At 40.9% G+C, this 24,209-nt stretch overlaps 1 protein-coding gene across 2 annotated transcripts in view; it reads right to left on the bottom strand.

Moving 5' to 3' along the window:
• Nucleotides 1–1,544: 1,544 nt before the first annotated feature.
• The window catches only part of LOC129853977 (regulator of G-protein signaling 3-like), a 92,384-nt gene continuing 69,719 nt past the window's right edge, over nt 1,545–24,209 (bottom strand). For both annotated transcript variants that reach the window (XM_055920552.1, XM_055920551.1), the window contains 4 exons: nt 23,027–23,125; nt 22,443–22,504; nt 20,394–20,560; nt 1,545–7,951 (listed from right to left, as the gene is read on the bottom strand). In XM_055920552.1, the coding sequence (XP_055776527.1) occupies nt 7,754–7,951; nt 20,394–20,560; nt 22,443–22,504; nt 23,027–23,125 (526 nt within the window). In that variant the 3' untranslated portion in view covers nt 1,545–7,753. The remainder of the gene's footprint in view (nt 7,952–20,393; nt 20,561–22,442; nt 22,505–23,026; nt 23,126–24,209) is intronic.

Genomic DNA, 24,209 nt, shown 5'->3' with positions numbered 1-24,209 from the left:
TTTAATGGCTGTGTGTTGAGTTATTTTGAGGGGACAGCAAATTTACACTGTTATACAAGCTGTACACTCACTACTTTACATTGTAGCAAAGTGTCATTTCTTCAGTGTTGTCACATGAAAAGATATACTCAAATATTTACAAAAAAGTCAGGGGTGTACTCACTTTTGTGATATACTGTATATTATGGAATCTGCTTTTCAATTTTATACAGGCTGAATCAAAATGAAAGCGTCATTCTATCTTAGACTCCTCACAACGGGGCATCATTATGTTGATATTAACCAAGACGTGTGGCCTAGTTCCATAAATGTTCAAATCCTTTCCGGATCATCGAACAATGTTAAATTCTTAGATTACGGAGTATACTCTTGGCTAACAAGTTGAATCAGCAATACAAAATTGGGTTTAATTATTTATTTACTAAATACCTAACTAATCACACAGAAACACACATACACAATTAAATCATAACTTGATTACAAAGTACCGTCATAAAGAAAACGTCCCTAGCGGGCAGAATAGATATGACAGCTTGTTACACAAAGGGAAGGGGCGGGATTTTAGTGAAAGAGCGGGAGACTGGAACATAGGCGAGCTGTGCTATCGTAAATACAGTATTTTATGTATTCTAAATTACCGCCCATTTGAAAAAGGAAAATGCAATAAATATTTACTCTGAGCTGCGCTTCAGTAGGTTGGTGGTAGATGGAAGACGTATCGCCAACCCAAGTCCTCTGTCCTTTGAAGAATGTCTCTGGTGGTCACTGGATACGTTGGAGTAAAGTTGTGTGTAGTAGACGGGATACTCTGATTGTCCTTCCTAACCTACGTTTGTAGCAGCTGTTGCTAACTCAACGGCTAGGAGGTATCACTTCTGTAGTGAATACGAGTTCAAAGTTCATACCATTTACAACCAAAGTCCATGCTGATGTTGGCTTAGTTCTGTAGTTATTATCTGAACCATTCTGACATCGGATCGTCATCCTAAATGTACCCGGAACAGGAAGTTATATTTTTGTCAATGGCTTTTATAGTGGAGGGAGAGGGGTGTGTCTGAAAAGTTTATAACCCATGTCTCTTCACAGGGGCGGGCCCCTAGTTGAGCAGAAGCCCAAATTTATGAAAATCCAAATCTCTCATTTGGAAGCTAAAATTACATTTAATCTCTTCACAAATAATTTCATATTCAAACATTTGAATTAAACAACAATTCCATGTGAATCCGATACCTCTGACGTTTAGACTTTCCACAGTAGAGTTTATGTCATTCTATCCTTGATGAGAATGTGTCAGACGGCAACTGAACTGACATAATATACCTTAAGTACCACCGCATATGTTCAGTTGGTCGGATTACCAGAATATAGTTAATTTCCCCCTACTTCTGATGTTCCCAGAATCTCTGTTAACCAAGGGGTTTTCTTATGTCACATCAGTTATAGTAGGGAGAGGGAAAAGGGGGGAAAGAGGTATTTATGACTGTCATAAACCTACCCCTAGGCCAACGTCATGACAACAGTTTATGCAATTAAATGATACGAGGCCATGTTATACTTGATTTTATTGTATTTTGGTATTGATAAAAACAAGACTAGTCTGACATGACAACAAGATTAGACAGACATTTAATATTTTTTTTAAATGTCTAAAGCAACAGCCATTTCACAGATTACTTTATTTTGCCTAATGGTGGAGAACAAAAGTAACATTGTGGTAATACTGCATTGAAGTTAATGTTAACAATACATTAAGAAATACAGTAAAACGATCAGTATATCTCTTTGCATCCATTGAATAGGAACTGACAATTAAAATGATACAAGTTCAGAATCTACAGTCACTGCACTTATCAGTCATTTTATTTAAACATCTGATCTAAGCCCTTGGTTTGCATTATCTACTAAGCTAACATGTTTTAAGATAGTCATGCCATGGATCATTTAGCTAAATAGCTTTTTAGGACCCCTCTAGGTATAAAAACAAATATATAAAACAATTATTTGATAAAATATTGAATTTTTGGCTTTTACTGCTATAGCCCATAGAAACACATTGACAACAGATTCATAAATGGCAAAACAGCCCAAAAATAAATCAAAAGGAATATGTTTTTGAAGTGTCTGTGCTATAGTTGAGTCAATAGTCACGTAATAATAAGGAATTCCCCTCGACCACGCTCACAAATTGGGGAAAACAAATATTCCCATTGTACAAGAGCCAACTTCGTCTTTGATTTTGCAGTGCTCCCACGTAGGAAAATGAACCCTGCGAGACGAGCCCTGTGGCTTCAGGCTATTCAGCGTAGGAGAGTGGGAAATGTGGGGACTCAGTGTCCAAGTAGGCTACACGTAGCTATGTGTGTGGGAAACATTTCATCACAGGTAAGACATTTAACTTGTTTAGTACAGTCAGTTTGTAAGTCCACCCACTACTTGTATCTGTATAGTCAGTTTGTTTGTGTTGTTGGTCTTGGCTAGCTTAATGTTCCGGTCGGTAGCTAGCTAGCACACACACACGCTCGCTCGCATGGCTGCGAGCTTCGTCATGAAAAGGGGCATAAGGGAAGCCCTACAATATTACATCTTTCTAAGTAGTGAGAATGCTATGGAGCAGGCAATGCTGAAAAGTTATCTTTATACATGTTGTACTTTTCTTAAATGTAGTATTGTAATTGACTAAAACAAGCAGACAACAACAAAACTGTGTTTTTGCTGTGAGCCAATAGAGTAACCTTGGTTACCACAGTTTGTTTCCCCCACAGGCAGGCTGAGCCGAGACGGTCCATCTAATACCGACTGGGTCTATATGTAGGAGATATAAGCAAAAAAATGTTTTTATATATATCTATACCCATATTTAGTCACTTTGTTTATGGCACTTTTTATACCCTATTCATGTTGTCCCATTTTCACAGGTTACCTTCCGATGACGCCCCTGAAGCTTGTGTGCGATGTATAGTAAAACAAGTGATTGCTGAATGTTTGTGAGTCTTATCTGTTGATGTTGGTGACTATTAGTTTGTAGCTCAAACGGTTCAGACATCTTTGAAATTAGGACGTGGGTGTCAAAGTTCAGACGACATTGTCATGTTTGTGAGTCTCCTCTGATGGGGTCGTATGAGTTGCCAGCTCAAAAGGCTTGGGTTTTAAATATGATTTTGTGACAATTTTCTTGTCTGGATCCTCTCATGTGTAGAAAAACACCGCTTTCACAAACCCTATATTATGAAATAGGCCAAGCTTTATATCAGTGGAAAGAGGGGATTGAGCTGCAGCCACAGAAAGAAACAGTAAGTCTCTGGAATAAACACATTGGGAGCTAATCAATATTCAAAATGACATCGTGTGACACGCACGTGTCAGTTGACTGTAGGATAATTAAAATGCCTCCATGTGTTAGATTGTACATAGTGAATACACCAAAATGCACTCTTAATAAGCAGTGTCTTTGTACATTTGCAGCATAAGTAACAAACCAGTTATTCTATAACTTCGGTCTTGCTTTTTCATATGACCCATTTTGTTTAGTTAACATGTTTTTTCTCCTTAGGGGTCTCTAAAAGTCAGATATGTGCTGTGGATGTCATGAGATTAATTATTCATGACAAATTGCTTTTCCATGTTATCGCTGTTTGTTACTTGTATGTAGTATATGAGCCTCCCTAAAACAATTACTATTATATAAGATACTAATATACAAAAATGTACAGGGTACTATACTATTTCTCTTTTATACAGTACCCTCAGAAAGTATTCACACCCCTTGACTCTTTCCACATTTTGTTGCGTTACAGCCTGAATTTAAAATAGATTAAATTGAGATACTTTTTGTTACTGGCCTACACATAATACCCCATAATGTCAAAATTGTAATTAAGTTTTTCAATAAGTCAATAAGTGTTCAACCCCTAAATAAATTCATGAGTAAAAGTTTGCTTAACAAGTCTTCATAAGTTGCATGGACTCAGTGTGCAATAATAGCGTTTAAAAAGTCTTTTTTTATATAGCTTACAGTTTATTCACCATTAGTCAGCACCTCTACATTAAAATAATTTTCTCTGGGTACGTGCTAGCAAATGCATTTTATTAGACAATAATAGCGTTTAACATTATTTTTTGAATGACTACCTCATCTGTGTACACAACACACATCTGTAAGGTCCCTCAGTTGAGCAAGTAAAAAAAAAAGAGTGTAATACCCCTTTGAGCATGGTGTTAGTTATTATTATATTATTATTGTATTAGTTACACTTAGGGTGGTGTATCAATACACCCAGTCACTACGAAGATACAGAAGTCCTTCCTAACTTAGTTGCTAGAGAGGAGGGAAACCATTCAGGGATTTCACAATGAGGTCAATGGTGACATAAAAACAGAGTTTAATGGCTGTGATCCTCAGTTCTCACACATTATGAGAAAACTAAGGATGGATCAACATTGTAGTTACTCCACAATACTAACCTAAATGACAGAGGGAAAAGAAGGAAGCCTGTACAGAATAAAAAATACTCCAAAACATGCATTCTGTTTGCAACAAGGCACTAAAGTAATACTGTAAGAAAAGCAGAGTAATGAACTTTTTTTCCTGAATACAAAGTGTTATGTTTCGGGCAAATCCAATACAACACATTACTGAGTACTACTCTCCATATTTCCAGGTACAGTTGAAGTCTGACGTTTACATACACTTAGGTTGGAGTCATTAAAAATTGTTTTTCAACCACTCCACAAATTTCTTAAACTATAAAATTTTGGCAAGTCGGTTAGGACATTTACTTTGTGCATGACACAAGTAATTTTTCCAACAATTGTTTACAGATTATTTAATTTATAACTCACTGTATCACAATTCCAGTAAGTCAGAAGTTTAAAGGCACAGTCAACTTAGTGTATGTAAACAGCTTGGAAAATTCCAGAATTATTTCATGGCTTTAGAAGCTTCTGATAGGCTAATTGACATAATTGGAGTCAATTGGAGGTGTACCTGTGGATGTATTTCAAGGCCTACGTTCAAACTCAGTGCCTCTTTGCTTGACATCATGGGAAAATCAAAAGAAATCAGCCAAGACTTCAGAAACAAAATTGTAGACCTCCACAACTCTGGTTCTGTCACGACTTCCACCAAAGTTAGTTCCTCTCCTTGTTCGGGTGGCGGTCGGCGTCGCCGGTCTTCTAGCCATCATTGATCTATTTTTCATTTTTGTCTTGTCTTCCCACACACCTGGTTTCAATTCCATCATTACATGTTGTGTATTTAGCCCTCTGTTCCCCCATGTCCTTGTCCGGAATTGTTTATTGTAAGTGCCTAACACCTTTTTTGCTCTCCTGCGCCTGACTTCTCTGCCGCCAGTACGCACCTCTTCCAGGTTCATCCTTGGGAGCAATTTCCAAATGCATGAAGATATCACATTCATCTGTACAAATAATAGTGCGCAAGTATAAACACCATGGGACCACGCAGCCGTCATTCCGCTCAGAAAGGAGACACATTCTGTCTCTTAGAGATGAACGTACTTTAGTGTGAAAAGTGCAAATCAATCCCAGAACTACAGCAAAGGACCTTGTGAAGATGCTGGAGGAAACGGGTACAAATGTGTCTATATCCACAGTAAAACAAGTCCTATATCGACATAACCTGAAAGGCTGCTCAGCAAGGAAGAAGCCACTGCTCCAAAACCGCCATAAAAAAAGCCAGACTATGGTTTGCAACTGCACATGGGGACAAATAACGTACTTTTTGGAGAAATGTCCTCTGGTCTGATGAAACAAAAATAGAACTGTTTGGCCATAATGACCAGCGTTATGTTTGGAGGTAAAAAGGGGAGGCTTGCAAGCCGAAGAACACCATCCCAACCGTGAAGCGCGGGGGTGCCAGCATGTTGTCGGGGTGCTTTGCTGCAGGACGGACTGGTGCACTTCACAAAATAGATGGCACCATGAGGTAGGAAAATGATGTGGATATACTGAAGCAACATCTCAAGACATCAGTCAGGAAGTTAAAGCTTGGTCGTAAATGGGTCTTTCAAATGAACAATGATCCCAAGCATACTTCCAAAGTTGTGGCAAAATGGCTTAAGGACAACAAAGTCAAGGTATTGGAGTGGCTATCACAAAGCCCTGACCTCAATCCTATAGAAAATGTGTGTGCAGAACTGAAAAATGCGTGTGGGAGCAAGGAGGCCTACAAACCTGACTCAGTTACACCAGCTCTGTCAGGAGGAATGGGCCAAAATTCACCCAACTTATTGTGGGAAGCTTGTGGACGGCTACCCGAAAGGTTTGACCCAAGTTAAACAACGTAAAGGCAATGCTGCCAAATACTAATTGAGTGTATGTAAACTTCTGACCCACTGGGAATGTGATGAAAGAAATAAAAGCTGAAATAAATCACTCTCTACTATTATTCTGACATTTCACATTCTTAAAATAACATGTTGATCCTAACTGACCTAAGACAGGGAATTGTTCCTAGGATTCAATGTCAGGAATTGTGAAAAGGTGTATGTAAACTTCTGACTTCAACTCTTTAGTTGTGGCTGCATCATGTTATGGGTATGCTTGTAATCGTTAAGGACTGGGGAGTTTATGCTAAGCATAGGCAAAATTTCAGAGGAAAACCTGGTTCAGTCTGCTTTCCATCAAACACTGGGTGATGAATTCACCTTTCAGCAGGCCAATAACCTAAAACACAAGGCAAAATCTACACTGGAGTTGCTTACCAAGAAGATCGTGAAAGTTCCTGAGTGGCTGAGTTACAGTTTTGACTTCAAATCTACTTAAATATATGGCAAGACCTGCAAATGGTTGTCTAGCAATGATCAATAAACAATTTGACAGAGCTTGACTACTTTTGTAAAGAATGGCAAATGTTCCACAATCTAGGTTCTAGAAAGCTCTTAGAGACTTACCCAGAAAGGCTCACAGCTGTAATCGCTTCCAAAGGTGATTCTAACAGGTATTGACTCAGGGGGTTGAATACTTATCTAATCAAGATATATTAGTGTTTAATTTTCCTTTTATATTTATATCTATATTTATTTTTGCACATATTTTCAAGTATTGTGTAAATCGTTGATAAAAATTACAATGAAATACATTTTAATCTTAAATTAGGAAAAGGTTGTGTGAATAGTTTCTGAGGGCACTGTACATAAAACATTCATATTGCACTTAGAATCTGGATGCTGATGGTCAAGGTTTTCTATAAGCAGGGACAACCACCTTGTATTGCAGAGCTTCCAATGCTGAAATATTAAAAGATCATATAGGATTGCTTGTATAATTATTTGGGGGGGGATTTCATTGCACCATGTTTGTGGATTGCACAACGGTTTGAATACACCGGATGGCCTCTTGGCTATGTTGAACACCTCCTAGATATAGTGTATAGCATCTTATAGTCTTTGGAATAGAGAAGTGTCAGAAATCTGCCTGTGTTACACACATAAATAGAAGGCAGTGAAGGTTTGGGCTATGCCACAAACAGGAAGGCCCATGAGGATATGGGAGGTGTATTTGTTCAAAAAAAAAATGTTTAATTGACTCGTTAGAAACCAATGACCACAGAACCAGGTTGGGAAAATGCCCATGGAGAATCAGATGAGGTAAATATAACACTGACAAAAATAGTACCAACCCATTATCTAAACCAATTTAGACAACGTGAACGTCACCTTGGCACAGCTCTCCAATGTCCATCCCTCTAATGAACACGAACCAGGACTCATCCAATGTCCTCAATCTCTCTTCCAACTCAGGGCAGATCTGGCACCATGGTGTTGAACCTCTTTTGGTTGGTCAAGTCCCTGTAGAGGTCCGAGCGCAGGAAGCGAGGGTACGGGTCCTTCTCCATGAGGCCATAGATCCTGTTCTGGGCCAGGTCAAAGGTCAATGCCGAGGTGCTCTGCAGGTTCTCCTTGGTGACCTCTCTGGTGTAGGAGTCCAGATTCACCTGTTATTGGAAGGAGGCTCTTAAAAGGGATCTGCAGTAGCTACATACATTTTTGTACTTATAAATTAATGATATGTATCCATTGATTTTTGTAGAATATAACAAATGCCTCATGGGCGGAGTTCAACTGTTGTACCCCATCAGAACCCGAAATATAAGCTTGTTTTACTCTAATGTTTGTAAGAAAAGGTAAACAAACACTGTATAGCCTCAAAACATGGTTAAAACTATACTTATGCATCAATAGTTCTGTTTATGCATTTGAGTGGTTAAATTTCTCCAGCCCCATCCCTCAGCTTTTTAGCGAAACCGTTGCGAGGAGAACATTTTATTGTTTCAACAGCTGATTACCACTTTAAATATCACACCCTGCTAATGTTTCATATACTCCGGAGTGATGTTAATTGTCCTTAATTAGTCCTTAATTGAAACAAATTGGTTACCCCGCCTCTTTTGGTAAAAAGCTGAGGGACAGGCCTGGAGAAATGTAACCACTCTCAAATGCATAGACTGACCATCCATCATATCAAAATTATAATTTTAACCATGTTTTGAGGGTATACAGTGTTTATTCGACCCCGGAGCAAACTCAAATCATGCTGGAGCTAGCCAGCTGAGGAGTTCCATCACCATCCGGACCCGTTTCTTTTGTTGCTGCTGCAGATACGGAACCCCACCGGGCCTTCACGACTGACTGCCGACGTTATCTGCCCGAGGGATTTATCCAACCGGCACCTCCGTCCCGACGTTACCTGAACGCTCATCTGAGGCCCGCTAATCGTTAGCTGTCTTATCGGCTGCTATCTGAACAAAACCCCACTACACGGAACCTACCGACGGAAACGCACGAGGTATCTACAAACAGACCTCCATCCTATGCTGCTACCGATAGCCATATACCCGGCCAGCTGTCTGTATCGCCACGACCCCAACCAACCTCTACTCACTGGACCCTTATTGATCACTTGATTAAGCATGCCTCTCCTTAATGTAAATATGCCTTGTCCATTGCTGTTCTGGTTAGTGTTTATTGGCTTATTTCACTGTAGAGATTCTAGCCCTGCTCTCTATACCATATCCAACCTCTCAGTTCCACCACCCACATATGCGATGACATCACCTGGTTTCAATGATGTTTCTAGAGACAAGATCTCTCTCATCATCACTCAATACCTAGGTTTACCTCCACTGTATTCACATCCTACCATACCTTTGTCTGTACATTATTCCTTTAAACTATTTTATCGCCCCCAGAAACTTCCTTTTACTCTCTGCTCTAGTAGCTCTAGGCGACCAATAGCTCATAGCTTTTAGCCGTACCCTTATCGTACTTCTCCTCTGTTCCTCTGGTGATGCAGAGCTGAATCCAGGCCCTGCAGTACCTGGCTCCACTCCTATTCCCCAGGCGCTCTCTTTTGATGACTTCTGTAACCGTAATAGCCTTGGCTTCATGCATGTTAACATTAGAAGCCTCCTCCCTAAGTTTGTTTTGTTCACTGCTTTAGCACACTCTACCAACCCGGATGTTTTAGCCGTGTCTGAATCCTGGCTTAGAAAGACCACCAAAAATTCAGACATTTTTATCCCCAATTACAAGATTTTCAGACAAGATAGAACGGCCAAAGGGGGCGGTGTTGCAATCTACTGCAAAGACTGCCTGCAGAGTTCTGTTATACTATCCAGGTCTGTTCCCAAACAATTTGAACTTCTACTTTTAAAAATCCACCTCTCTAAAAACAAGTCTCTCACCGTTGCCGCCTGCTATAGACCACCCTCTGCCCCCAGCTGTGCTCTGGACACCATATGTGAACTGATTGCCCCCCATCTATCTTCAGAGCTCGTGCTGCTAGGCGACCTAAATTTGAACATGCTCAACACCCCAGCCACCCTACAATCTAAGCTTGATGCCCTCAATCTCACACAAATTATCAATGAACCTACCAGGTACCACCCCAATTCCGTAAACACGGGTACCCTCATAGATATCATCCTAACAAACTTGCCCTCCAAATACACCTCTGCTGTTTTCAACCAAGATCTCAGCGATCACTGCCTCATTGCCTGCATCCGTAATGGGTCAGCGGTCAAACGACCTCCACTCATCACTGTCAAACGCTCCCTGAAACACTTCAGCGAGCAGGCCTTCCTAATCGACCTGGCCGGGGTATCCTGGAAGGATATTGATCTCATCCCGTCAGTAGAGGATGCCTGGTCATTTTTTTAAAAATGCCTTCCTCACCATCTTGAATAAGCATGCCCCATTCAAGAAATTTAGAACCAGGAACAGATATAGCCCTTGGTTCTCTCCTGACCTGACTGCCCTTAACCAACAGAAAAACATCCTATGGCGTTCTGCATTAGCATCGAACAGCCCCCGTGATATGCAACTTTTCAGGGAAGCCAGAAACCAATATACACAGGCAGTTAGAACAGCCAAGGCTAGCTTTTTCAAGCAGAAATTTGCTTCCTGCAACACAAATTCAAAAAAGTTCTGGGACACCGTAAAGTCCATGGAGAATAAGAACACCTCCTCCCAGCTTCCAACCGCTCTGAAGATAGGAAACACTGTCACCACCGACAAATCCACTATAATTGAGAATTTCAATAAGCATTTTTCTACGGCTGGCCATGCTTTCCACCTGGCTACCCCTACCCCGGACAACAGCACTGCCCTCCCCTCTGCTACTCGCCCAAGCCTTCCCCATTTCTCTTTCTCCCAAATACAGTCAGCTGATGTTCTTAATGAGCTGCAAAATCTGGACCCTTACAAATCAGCCGGGCTAGATAATCTGGACCCTTTCTTTCTAAAACTATCTGCTGAAATTGTTGCCACCCCTATTACTAGCCTCTTCAACCTCTCTTTCGTGTCGTCTGAGATCCCCAAAGATTGGAAAGCAGCTGCGGTTATCCCCCTCTTCAAAGGGGGGGGACACCCTTGACCCTAACTGCTACAGACCTATATCTATCCTACCCTGCCTTTCTAAGGTCTTCGAAAGCCAAGTCAACAAACAGATTACCGACCATTTCGAATCACACCACACCTTCTCCGCTATGCAATCTGGTTTCAGAGCTGGTCATGGGTGCACCTCAGCCACGCTCAAGGTCATAAACGATATCGTAACCGCCATCGATAGGAAACAATACTGTGCAGCCGTATTCATTGACCTGGCCAAGGCTTTTGACTCTGTCAATCACCACATCCTCATTGGCAGACTCGACAGCCTTGGTTTCTCTAATGATTGCCTCGCCTGGTTCACCAACTACTTCTCTGATAGAGTTCAGTGTGTCAAATCGGAGGGTCTGTTGTCCGGGCCTCTGGCAGTCTCTATGGGGGTGCCACAGGGTTCAATTCTTGGACCGACTCTCTTCTCTGTATACATCAATGATGTCGCTCTTGCTGCTGGTGATTCTCTGATCCACCTCTACGCAGACGACACTATTCTGTATACTTCTGGCCCTTCTTTTGACACTGTGTTAACAACCCTCCAGGCGAGCTTCAATGCCATACAACTCTCCTTCCGTGGTCTCCAACTGCTCTTAAATACAAGTAAAACCAAATGCATGCTCTTCAACCGATCGCTGCCTGCTCCTGCCCGCCTGTCCAACATCACTACTTTGGACGGCTCTGACTTAGAATATGTGGACAACTACAAATACCTAGGTGTCTGGTTAGACTGTAAACTCTCCTTCCAGACCCACATCAAACATCTCCAATCCAAAGTCAAATCTAGAATTGGCTTCCTATTCCGCAACAAAGCATCCTTTACTCATGCTGCCAAACATACCCTTGTAAAACTGACCATCCTACCAATCCTCGACTTCGGTGATGTCATTTACAAAATAGCCTCCAAAACCCTACTCAATAAATTGGATGCAGTCTATCACAGTGCCATCCGTTTTGTCACCAAAGCCCCATATACTACCCACCACTGCGACCTGTACACTCTCGTTGGCTGGCCCTCGCTTCATACTCGTCGCCAAACCCACTGGTTCCAGGTCATCTACAAGACCCTGCTAGGTAAAGTCCCCCCTTATCTCAGCTCGCTGGTCACCATAGCAGCACCTACCTGTAGCACGCGCTACAGCAGGTATATCTCTCTAGTCACCCCCAAAACCAATTCTTCCTTTGGACGCCTCTCCTTCCAGTTCTCTGCTGCCAATGACTGGAACGAACTACAAAAATCTCTGAAACTGGAAACACCTAACTCCCTCACTAGCTTTAAGCACCAGCTGTCAGAGCAGCTCATAGATTACTGCACCTGTACATAACCCATCTACAATTTAGCCCAAACAACTACCTCTTTACCTACTGTATTTATTTATTAATTTATTTTGCTCCTTTGCACCCCATTATTTCTGTCTCTACTTTGCACTTTCTTCCAATGCAAACCAACCATTCCAGTGTTTTTTTTAGTTTTTATTTTACTTGCTGTGTTGTACTCACTTCGCCTCCATGGCCTTTTTATATTTTTATTTATTTATACATATATCTGTTTGCCTTCACCTCCCTTATCTCACCTCACTTGCTCACATTGTATATAGACTTTTTTTTTTTTCACTGTATTATTGACTATATGTTTGTTTTTACTCCATGTGTAACTATGTGTTGTTGTATGTGTCGAACTGCTTTGCTTTATCTTGGCCAGGTCGCAATTGTAAATGAGAACGTGTTCTCAATTTGCCTACCTGGTTAAATAAAGGTTAAATAAAAAAAAATAAAAAAAATCACATGTACATTGTTTACAAACATTGGAGTAAAAAAAGCGTATATTTTGGTTCAACAATTGAACAAAGCTCCTATATCACTAATTTATATGTCCAAAAATGGATGGAGTAACTGAGGATTCTAGATTTAAAGGATCAATGCAGCTGTTTTTATCTCACTATCAAATCCTTTCTGGGTAAGAGTTAAATACTGTACCTTACTGTGATTTGTTTTCATTCAAAATGGTCAAGAAACAAAAATAGCTTCTTAGCAAGAGCAATTTCTTAAGCAATAATTGTCTGGGAGTGGTCTGAGTGGGGAGGGGTAAACAGAAAACTCTGTTATTGGCAGAGAGGTTTGGAACTCTTTCTTATTGGTCTATTAAAGGGGAAGTCTGCCTAAAATACACTGAAACTAGGTAGGTGGCGTTTGCCTTTTTTCCCCCTCTCAGAAAATGTGTAGTTTTCCACCTAAAACGATTGCGATTATTTTATATCATTAACTTTATGTGGCAGACTGCAACAGCAGAGATAGGTAACTGTGTATGTGCGCTCTCGTGGGGGAATCCCTTTACATAGAAACTGCACGTAAGGCCCTTATTCACAATCAGAGGCTAGTTTTTTTTCTGAGGAAAAGTGAAGACGGTATCATAGTGTTACAGATTTAGTTTTAAGAAGTAAACAACAACCTACAAACATGTCTGACGACAAAATACTTGCGAGTGATGAAAAAAAACTACTGGAGGGACGCTGATGTATTGTTGAATGGTACTTTTTACATTTTGTTTATGAATTTTCAGTTTTACAAACAGACAGATAATGAAAACAAACAATATAATACCCCCCAACCCCAACAGAAGACAGAAAAACTCAAATAGAAAAAAATAACACAACAGGAATTGGCAACATGCTTCATTGATATGTGATTATGGATTATGCTCCATTAAAAATAATTACTTTGGATCAGGGTGGGTTGCAGGTTGTGTTACCCATCTTCATGTGAAAGATAAGCCAAACCACTCGATTTCATCCCTACGTTATATCGGCATCGAACAGGTCACCCTCCCTAGGAGAGGGGTTGACCTCGACAATTTATTGATAAAATGAGAGGCTGCCTGGATCTTTAATTTAAAGAGCCTTGCTCCCTTCAGTCTTAACGTAGACTTTGATCTGAAGCCATTCTTGTGATTATTGTGATTTTGCGATTGTAAATGTGTGTAGCCAAATTGTATCTATGACCGTATGCTATCCTTTCATATTTTTGGTATGTTATTTTTACATCTGAGAATTAACCAATGATATCAGGCCACACCCGCCAATGATTACAGACACCTGTGTGTGTGTCCTTTGACACTATATAACCTAAACTAGTCACCCCGCAGTGTTGATAACCTAATAACCAAAGTTTCCATCAGGGTATAAGGATACCCTGATGGAAACTTTGGTTATTAGGTTATTAAATTATTGCATCTGAGCTCCTAGAGTGTGCGGCTCTCCCTTTAATTTTTAAAGTGTTCTACTCCGCTAGCCAGCACCTCGCTCATAATACCTTTGCGTTTCTTTCGCCTCTAAACCAAAAAGGGCTGCCATATCTTAACGTGCTGCTTGGAGAGCACTATGGTGTGTCCTCCGTGGTAAATGCCATCCGAGCCAAATATCTATCGCCTACACTGGTTTTCAGGAAGTGGAAGACTCCAAGGACTTGTGAATAGTCTAAGTTACAGGTAGAGTGCATTCGAAAAGTATTCAGATCCCTTGACTTTTTCCACCTTTTGCTACAACCTTGTTCTAAAATTGATTTTAAAAATGAAATCAATCTACACACAATACACCGTAATGACAAAGTAAAAAACATTTTTTAGAAATGTTTGCAAATTATTTCAAAATTAAAAAAACATATCACATTTACATAAGTATTCAGCCCCTTTACTCAGTACTTTGTTGAAGCACCTTTGGCTGCATAACTACTTCCAGGTCTCTCCAGAGATGTTCGATCGGGTTCAAGTCCAGGCTCTGACTGGGCCTCAAGGACATTCAGAGACTTGTCCCGAAGCCACTCCTACGTTGTCTTGGCTGAGGTCCTGAGTGCTCTGGAGCAGGTTTTCATCAAGGATCTGTCTGTACTTTGCTCCGTTCAACTTTCCCTCAATCCTGACTAGTCTCCCAGTCCCTGCCGCTGAAAAACATCCCCACAGCATGATGCTGCCACCACCATGCTTCACCGTAGAGATGGTGCCAGGTTTCTTCCAGATGTGATTCTTGGCATTCAGGCCAAAAGTTCAATCTTGGTTTCATCAGACCAGAGAATGTTGTTTCTCATGGTCTGAGAGTCCTTTAAGTGCATTTAAAAAAAACTCCATGCGGGCTGTCATGTCCCTTTTACTGAGGAGTAGCTTCCGTCTTGCCACTCTGCCATAAAAGCCTGCTTGGTGGAGTGCTGCAGAGATTGTTGTCCTTCTGGAAAGTTCTCACATCTCCACAGAGGAACTCTGGAGCTCTGTCAGAGTGACCATCGGATTCTTTGTCACCTACCTCAGAAAGGCCTTTCTCCCCCAATTGCTCAGTTTGCCCGGTCGGCAAGCTCTGGGAAGTGTCTTGGGGGTTACAAACTTCTTCCATTTAAGAATAATGGAGGCCACTGTGTTCTTTGGGACCTTCAATTCTGCAGAAATGTTTTGGTACCCTTCCCCAGATCTGTGCTTCGACACAATCCTTTCTCGGAGCTCTACAAACAATTTCTTCGACTACATAGCTTGGTTTTTGCATTGACATGCACTGCCAACTGTGGGACTTTATTAGACAGGTGGGTGCCTTTCCAAATCATGTCCAATCGATTGAATTGACCACAGGTGGATTCCAATCAAGTTGTAGAAACATCTCAAGGATGATCAATGGTAACAGGATGCAACTGAGCTCGATTTCGAGTCTCTTAGCAAAAGGTCTGAATACCTGTTTTTCATTTTTAATACATTTGCAAATTTTTTTTAATCCATTTTTGAATAAGGCTATAATGTAACAAAATGTGGAAAAAGGGAAGGGGTCTGCATATTTTCAGAATGCACTGTATTGTGTGTGTGTGTTAGGTTAGGTACTGTGACTGCAAAAATAAATACAAATAAACACACCAGACTATGGGCAATCATATACCCCAGGTGGATCTTGGGCCAAGGTATTCCACGCAATCAATCAAAAGTATTTATAACAGCCTTTTTACGTCAGCATAAAGGGCTATACAGAAACCCAGCCTAAAACTCCAAACAGCAAGCAATGCATATGTAGATGGACGGTGGCTAGGAAAAACTCCCTAGAAAGGCAGGAACCTAGGGAGAAACAAGGCTCTGAGGGACGGCCAGTCCTCTTCTGGCTATGCCGGGTGGAAATAAGAGTACATTGCCAGATTGAAAATCGTTTTAGAACAAACATTTATAGATGACCAGGATGGTCACATAATAATCAGTGGTTGTAGATGGTGCAACAGGTCAGTACCTCAGGAGTAAATGTCAGTTGGCTATACAGTTGCCTGAAATGTTGTCATGCTAATAATACGCCATGGCTGATGGCAACACATCAGGAAAAGTTGTGAAAATATTCAGTTGACAACATCAACTCACATGAGGAGCTTGCTGTTGCTTGGATCTTTGAAGACCAATCTATTTAGGCCAGAATCGGCGAGTGAGTTGGGGTCATTGACCTCACAGTTATTTGTGGCACAATGGTAGTTCGTTATATATACAATTCTAAATGTGAAAGGAATTGACCGTTGGTATAGTATGGGTTGTATGCCAAATTATTATTCTTATGTGTATTGACAAAGCAAAACTTCCATCCTAACAAGTATAATGTGATACCATGTTTATAATATCTAATGAATGTTTTATGGCCATGGGGCTAAAAGTAATTATATTGTTAGGATACTCATGGCCACTATCGACAGGGGAGGTGGAGGTTATGAATACACAATAGACCAGGCTACATGCAACCAAATAGGCCTACCTGGGGCCATGTAGTTCATGCATTGCAAAACTGTCACACCCTGATCTGTTTCACCTGTCTTTGTGCTTGTCTCCACCCCCCACCAGGTGTCTCCCATCTCCCCTCATTATCCCCTGTGTTAAACCTGTGTTCTCTGTTTGTCTCTTGCCAGTTTGTTTCGTTCGTGAAGCTTACCAGCGGTTTCCCCCTTGGTCCTGTCTTTTTCTTAGTTCTTGTTTTCAAGTTTCCCGGTTTCAAGTTTCCCGGTTTTGACCATTCTGCCTGCCGTCCTGTACCTTTTAGAATCTGATCTGGATTACTGACCTCTGCCTGCCCTTCTTGACCTGTCGTTTTGCCTGCCCCCTGTTCTAGTAATAAATGCTTGTTAGTTTGACACTGTCTGCATCTAGGTCTTCCCTAAAACGTGATATATACAGTTGTTAAAAGCATGAAATGTTAAATGGAATTAAACCATGGCTAGCGCACACATCAGACATTGGAGATTCTGATTATGAAATAAGCGAGTAGACAAGTAATTAAAATGCAACAACCTTACATTCTATTCTGCAATGTTAGATGACACAATTACTGTCTCATCTCTTCAACCCCTTGTCATAAAGACAGGCCACACATGCTAACCGGTAGAGCGCCCAGGCCATATCTACATTATATGGTGCAATGGTTACAACACAATACGATCAACTCAAACTGCAATGATTAGATTACCTACCTCCAGATGCTCGCTTTGACACTTTTCTCATAAGCGCCTCTGTATTTTGGCACGGTACCATATCCAGTCCATGGGAATACAAATCAAATTATATTTGTCAAACGCCCCAAATACAACAATGCAGAATATAGAAGGAACCGTTGTCTGAGTTTTCTGTGTTTTTCCCCCATTTCTGATTGTATATCTCTTTCGTAGTCAATGAAGTGCAAGGCTACTACACACACGTAGATTAGCAAGATTGGCTGTAGGAGTGTTGACATCGAATTTACAGTTTTGTGTCATCGCTAAGAGTCATCTACGAAAAACAGTGACATTTTGTGTCTTCTTCCCTAGATTTCTTGCAGCCAGGGACCGAACTCCACCTTGCTCTTGATACCATCTCTTCGGATTTTCACTTTTCAGAAATAACTTCAGGCTAACTGGTTTTAACTTTTGCGCCAGCTCCTTCTCCCCCATAAAACTCACACGGAACCGAAGCCGCGTGCGCCATCGTGCATACATTTATTTTGTCCCCCCACACCAAACGCGATCACGGCACACAGGTTAAAATATCAAATCAAACTCTGAACCAATTACATTAATTTGGGGACAGGTCAAAAAGCATTAAACATTTATGGCAATTTAGCTAGCTAGTTTGCGCTTGCTAGCTAATGTGTCATATTTAACTAGCTTGCTGTTGCTAGCTAATTTGTCCTGGGATATAAACATTTAGTTGTTATTTTACCTGAAATGCACAAGGTTCTCTACTCCAACAATTAATCCACACATAAAAACGGTCAACCGAATTGTTTCTAGTCATCTCTCCTCCCAGGCTTTTTCTTCTCTGGACTTTATATTGAGATTGGCAACTTTCATAAATTAGGTGCACTACCTTAACCGACCTTGTTCATCTTTCAGTCACCCACGTGGGTATAACCAATGAGGAAATGGCACGTGGATACCTGCTTCTATAAACCAATGAGGAGATGTGAGAGGCAGGACTTGCAGCGCGATCTGCGTCACAAATAGAACTGACTTCTATTTTAGCCCTTGGCAACGCAGATGCTCGTTGGCGCACGTGAGCAGTGTGGGTGCAATCATTTAATAATATAGATTTCCCCAAAAAATTGCACCACTCGCACACTCGACGCGAGCAGTGTAGTCAGCCTGTAAGAGTTTGCCTCATGAGAGCGCACATGCGCAGTTGTTACCCACATCTGCTGTTGCAGTCAGCCACAAAAAATAATATGAAATAATTATTTTAGGTGGAAGAGTACACATTTTCTGAATCAAAACCGATAGGTGTATATATACAGTACCAGTTAAAAGTTTAGACACACCTACTCATTCAAGGGTTTTTCTATATTTTTACTATTTTCTACATTGTAGAATAATAGTGAAGACATCAAAACTATGAAATAACACATATGGAATTCTGTAGTAACCAAAAAAGTTTAAAAAAAATAATATATTTGAGATTTGAGATTCTTCAAAGTAGCCATCCTTTGCCTTGATGACAGCTTTGCAAACTCTTGGCATTCTCTCAACCAGCTTCATGAGGAATGATTTTCCAACAGTCTTGAAGGAGTTCCCATATAATGCTGAGCACTTGTTGGCTGCTTTTCCTTCACTCTGTGGTCGAACTCATCCCAAACCATCTCATTTGGGTTGAGGTCGGGTGATTGTGGAGGCCAGGTCATCTGATGCAGCACCATCACTCTCCTTCCTGGCCAAATAGCCCTTACACAGCCTGGAGGTGTGTTTTGGGTCCTTGTCCCACTAAGCACAAACCAGATGGAATGGCGTATCGCGGCAGAATGCTGTGGTAGCCATGCTGGTTAAGTGTGCCTTGAATTTTAAATAAATCACATGTTGTTGGGGTGCTTTCCTGGTGACACTATCACACCACCTTCTTGCTTCACGGCGGGAACCACACATGCAGAGATAATCCGTTCACCAACTCTACATCTCGCAAAGACACGGCAGTTGGAACCAAAAATCAAATTTGGACTCATCAGACCAAAGGACAGATTTCCACCGGTCTAATGTCCATTTCGTGTTTCTTGGCCCAAGCAAGTCTATTCTTCTTATTGGTGTCCTTTAGTAGTAGTTTCTTTGCAGCATTTCGACCATGAAGGCCTGATTCACGCAGTACCTTCCACAGTTTATGTTGAGATGTGTCTGTTACTTGAACTCTGAAGCATTTATTTGGGCTGCTGGAGGTCATTTTGCATGGCTCTGGCAGTGCACATTTGTGGCCTGCTGGAGGTCATTTTGCATGGCTCTGGCAGTGCACCTCCTTGCACAAAGGTGGAGGTAGCGGTCCTGCTGCTGGGTTGTTGCCCTCCTACGGCCTCCTCCACGTCTCCTGATGTACTGGCCTGTCTCCTGGTAGCGCCTCCATGCTCTGGACACTACGCTGACAGACACAGCAAACCTTTTTGCCACAGCTCGCATTGATGTGCCATCCTGGATGAACTGCACTACCTGAGCCACTTGTGTGGGTTTTAGACTCCGTCTCATGCTACCACTAGAGTGAAAGCACCGCCAGCATTCAAAAGTGACCAAAACATCAGCCAGGAAGCATAGGAACTGAGAAGTGGTCTGTGGTCACCACCTGCAGAACCATTCCTTTTTTGGGGGTGTCTTGCTAATTGCCTATAATTTCCACCTTTTGTCTATTCCATTTGAACAACAGCATGTGAAATGTATTGTCAATCAGTGTTGCTTCCTAAGTGGACAATTTGATTTCACAGAAGTGTGATTGACTTGGAGTTACATTGTGTTGTTTAAGTGTTCCCTTTATTTTTTTGAGCAGTGTATATATATATATATATATATATATAAAACACAGGACAAACTGACCCAAGATCAGCACCTAGGGGCAACTTCACCCTACTCCATGTTGTATCTCTAAATGGTATAAATAAGAACAATACATCTTATCTGTAACACACTTTCTCAGAAAAACTCTAACTGCTCAAATAGTAGCAGCATCACTAAATTATTACTCTAAAAGATGAACCATGGTGTTTGTGTACTGTGTATTGGCTTTACCTCTTTACAGGACTGTATGGACATGTATTCTGAGAAGATTTGTTTTGCTCGGGAGGCCATTTTGAACTGGGATTTGATTTTCCTGTACTTCTCACAGGCCAACCAGAAGTCCAAGTTCTCCTCACTGAACTCTGTCTGCAGGAACCTTTGGAAGACTGCCACTCCATCTGTCCAAGACAATATATCATATTATATAGTGTTTTTGTATTAAATATTGTGCTATTAAATAGTATATTTCAAAATACAGGACCGCAATGGAAATAAGACTGTTGACTGTGTTCTTATGCTTGCAGTATTCACATTGCAATTGTACATTTTAAAATTGTCAAATTCATTCATTGACACAGTCATTTTGAGACCAAGGTATTTTTTGCATGGCTCCCTTGGAAAATATACATTGCCTCAACAAAAGTCTAAACAAAAGTTAAAGGTGATGACAATGCAAAAATAAATGTGCATTTCAGAAAATGTCCATAACGTATCTGGCACTAATAGTGGGATGATAGTGTTTCACAGTAATTCTTAAAGTTTTGTAATCAAATCAAATTTGATTGGTCACATACACATGGTTAACAGATGTTATTGCGAGTGTAGCGGAATGCTTATGCTTCTAGATCCGTCAGTGCAGCAGTATCTAACAGGTAATATCTAACAATTCCACAACAAAACCTAATACACACAATCTAGTAAAGGAATGGGATAAGAATATATAAAATATATGGATGAGCAGTGACAGAGCGGCTAAGATGCCATAGATAGTATAGAATAGATAGTGTAGGATACAGTATATACATATGAGATAAGTAATGCGAGATATGTAAACATTCTTAAAGTGGCATTATTAAAGTGACTAGTGTTCCATTTATTAAAGTGGCCAATGATATCAAGTCTGTAGGTAGGCAGCCGCCTCTCTGTGCTAGTTATGGCTGTTTAACACATCTGATGGCCTTGAGATAGAAGCTGTTTTTCAATCTCTCTGTCCCAGCTTTGATGTACCTTGCCTTCTGGATGGAAGCGGGGTGAACAGGCAGTGGCTTGGTTGGTGGTTATTGTCCTTGATGATCTTTTTTGCTTCCTGTGGAATCGGGTGTTGTAGGTGTCCTGGAGGGCAGGTAGTTTGCTCCTCGGGATGCGTTGTGCAGACCGCACCACCCTCTGGAGAGCCCTGCGGTTGTGGGCGGTACAGTTACCGAACCAGGCAGTGATACAGCCCGACAGGATGCTCTCGATTGTGCACCTGGAAAAGTTAGTGAGGGTTTTCGGGGACAAGCCACATTTCTTCAGCCTCCTGAGGTTGAAGAGGTGCTGTTGCGCCTTCTTCACCACACTGTGCGTGGACCATTTCAGTTTGTCGGTGATAGGAACTTAAAACTTTCTCTACTGCTGTCCTGTCGATGTGGATACGGTGGTGCTCCCTTTGCTGTTCCCTGAAGTCCACAATCATCTCTTTTGTTTTGCTGACATTGAGTAAGAGGTTATTTTCCTGACACGACACTCTGAGGGTCCTCAACTCCTCCCTGCAGGCTGTCTCGTCGTTGTTGGTAATCAAGCCTACCACTGTTGTGTCGTCTGCAAACTTGATCATTGGCTGTGATATTCGTCTATTGATGACAGGCATCTGTTGCCAAAATGGGAAAGCGATTCTGACTGTGTTATCTAGTGGAAATCTCTCATTTCCTGCTTGCTAAAATTCTACACTGTTCGCTCAATTTCAATTTATGTGAGAAAACAAGCACTGAATAGTGTAGGGAATCATTGTACCATCTAAATCGCTGTAAAATCATATTGCCACCAGATAACACAGCCACAAAGTCAGAACCTCTTTCCCTTTGTGACAACAGATGTCGCTCCGGCGGGAGAAATCAACAGGCATATATCACAGCCAATCACAACACTGGCGGGGAAGTAATACTGTGAAATACTATCATTCCACTATTAACCGGCAAATACATTATGGACATTTTCTGAAATTACAATGAAAAATAAAAAATCCTATGTGTAGCACCTTTAAATAAAGACATTAGGATCTTTGTGCGTTGAAACACGTACATTTGTGAGCCAGCAGCGTATCAAAGCATTCCCCCCACTTCAGGGCCTCCTCTGGCGAGGGCCTAAAAATGACAGCACAGAAAGACAAAGGACTAATACATCACGTTTCTTATTATTGTGTGTGATCTTTTCAAAGAAAAACCCTTCTCTCACACTGTGCCTCTGGTACTGTAAGTGTTTATCATTATACTCTGACTATGATTAAAAGTATTTCCTACTGTGAGCAGCACGGAGTTGAGGTGATTGAGGAAAACGGTAACAGTAACGGTTCTCTCATTGCAAAAACATGACATGCTGATCACACTGAACGACAAGTATTGGTTTGTTATTGTAATGCTTTTCAAATGACTAGTGTATGAAGTCAGTTTGAGTCACAGTATCCTCCTCTGAGGTCTAGTCATGCACCAGTGGATGGAGTGTGCTTTACAGTGTAGGGTGAAGTTGCCACTAGACGATGATCTTGGGTCAGTTTTGCATTTCCACCACTAATGGTTAAGGATAGGACTGGGGGAGAGGAAGCTGGTCCTAGATCTCTAACTAGGGGAAACTCATATCCGGAGTGTTCTTTACAAGGAGGCTCTTACTTGACTGACTTCAGGACTTTCTCCAGACCGTTTGTTGGGTTGCTGCCATAGAAATCGTTCTTCCTCAAGAAAGTCAAGCGATTTTTCATGTCCTTGGCCCTGTAGAAAACATATTTTTTTATGGTGAGTATAACCCATAGAGTCAAGCTAGCTAACAGATTATATGAGCTTGAAGAAAATGAAAAAGGTTTGGATGAAACAACAACATTCTAGGTAAATCAAAAATAAGATAAATCAGATTTATTTATTTTTTTAACCTGTCTAGGATCAGCGTGCCGCTAGCGGCACTCCCCCCCCCCCCCCCACTGAAAAACCAGTGCCGCGAAATTCAAAAAAAATATTTTTTTAAAATATTTAACTTTCACACATTAAAGTCCAATACAGCTAATGAAAGACACAGATCTTATGAATCCAGTCAACATTTCCGATTTTTAAAATGTTTTACAGGGAAGACACAATATGTAAAGATGTACATCTATTACCTAAAAACACATTAGCATATTCCACCATCTTTTATTTGTCCACCAACACCAGTAGCCATCACCAATTCGGCTAAACTAAGATATTTATAGCCTCTAACCAACAAAAAAACTCATTAGATGACAGTCTGATAACATATTTATGGTATGGGATAGGTTTTGTTAGAAAAAAGTGCATATTTCAGGTAGATGGCATAGTTTACAATTGCACCCACCATCACAAATGGACTAGAATAATTACAATGAGCAACGTGTTTACCTAACTACTAATCATCAAACATTTCGTAAAAATACACAGCATACACGAATCGAAAGACACAGATCCTGTGAATACAGACAATATTTCAGATTTTCTAAGTGTCTTACAGCGAAAACACAATAAATCGTTATATTAGCTTAGCACATAGCAATTAGCAGCCCAGCATTGATTCTAGCCAAAGTGAGCGATAAAAGTCAACATCGCCAAAAGATATTAATTTTTTCACTAACCTTCTCAGAATTCTTCCGATGACACTCCTGTAACATCACATTACAACATGCATATACAGTTTGATCGAAAATGTTTATATTTAGCCACCAAAATCATGGTTAGACAATGTGAAATGTAGACAAGCTGGTAAAGAAAACGTCCTTGCGCCACTTAGACAGTGATCTACTCTTATACATAAATACTCATAAACGTGACTAAAAAATATAGGGTGGAC

Source organism: Salvelinus fontinalis, chromosome 4 (genome assembly GCF_029448725.1).
Source record: "Salvelinus fontinalis isolate EN_2023a chromosome 4, ASM2944872v1, whole genome shotgun sequence".
Lineage (NCBI taxonomy): Eukaryota > Metazoa > Chordata > Actinopteri > Salmoniformes > Salmonidae > Salvelinus > Salvelinus fontinalis.
The sequence above is the reverse complement of the archived record's forward strand: the minus strand, read 5'-3'. Positions and strand labels throughout refer to the sequence as shown.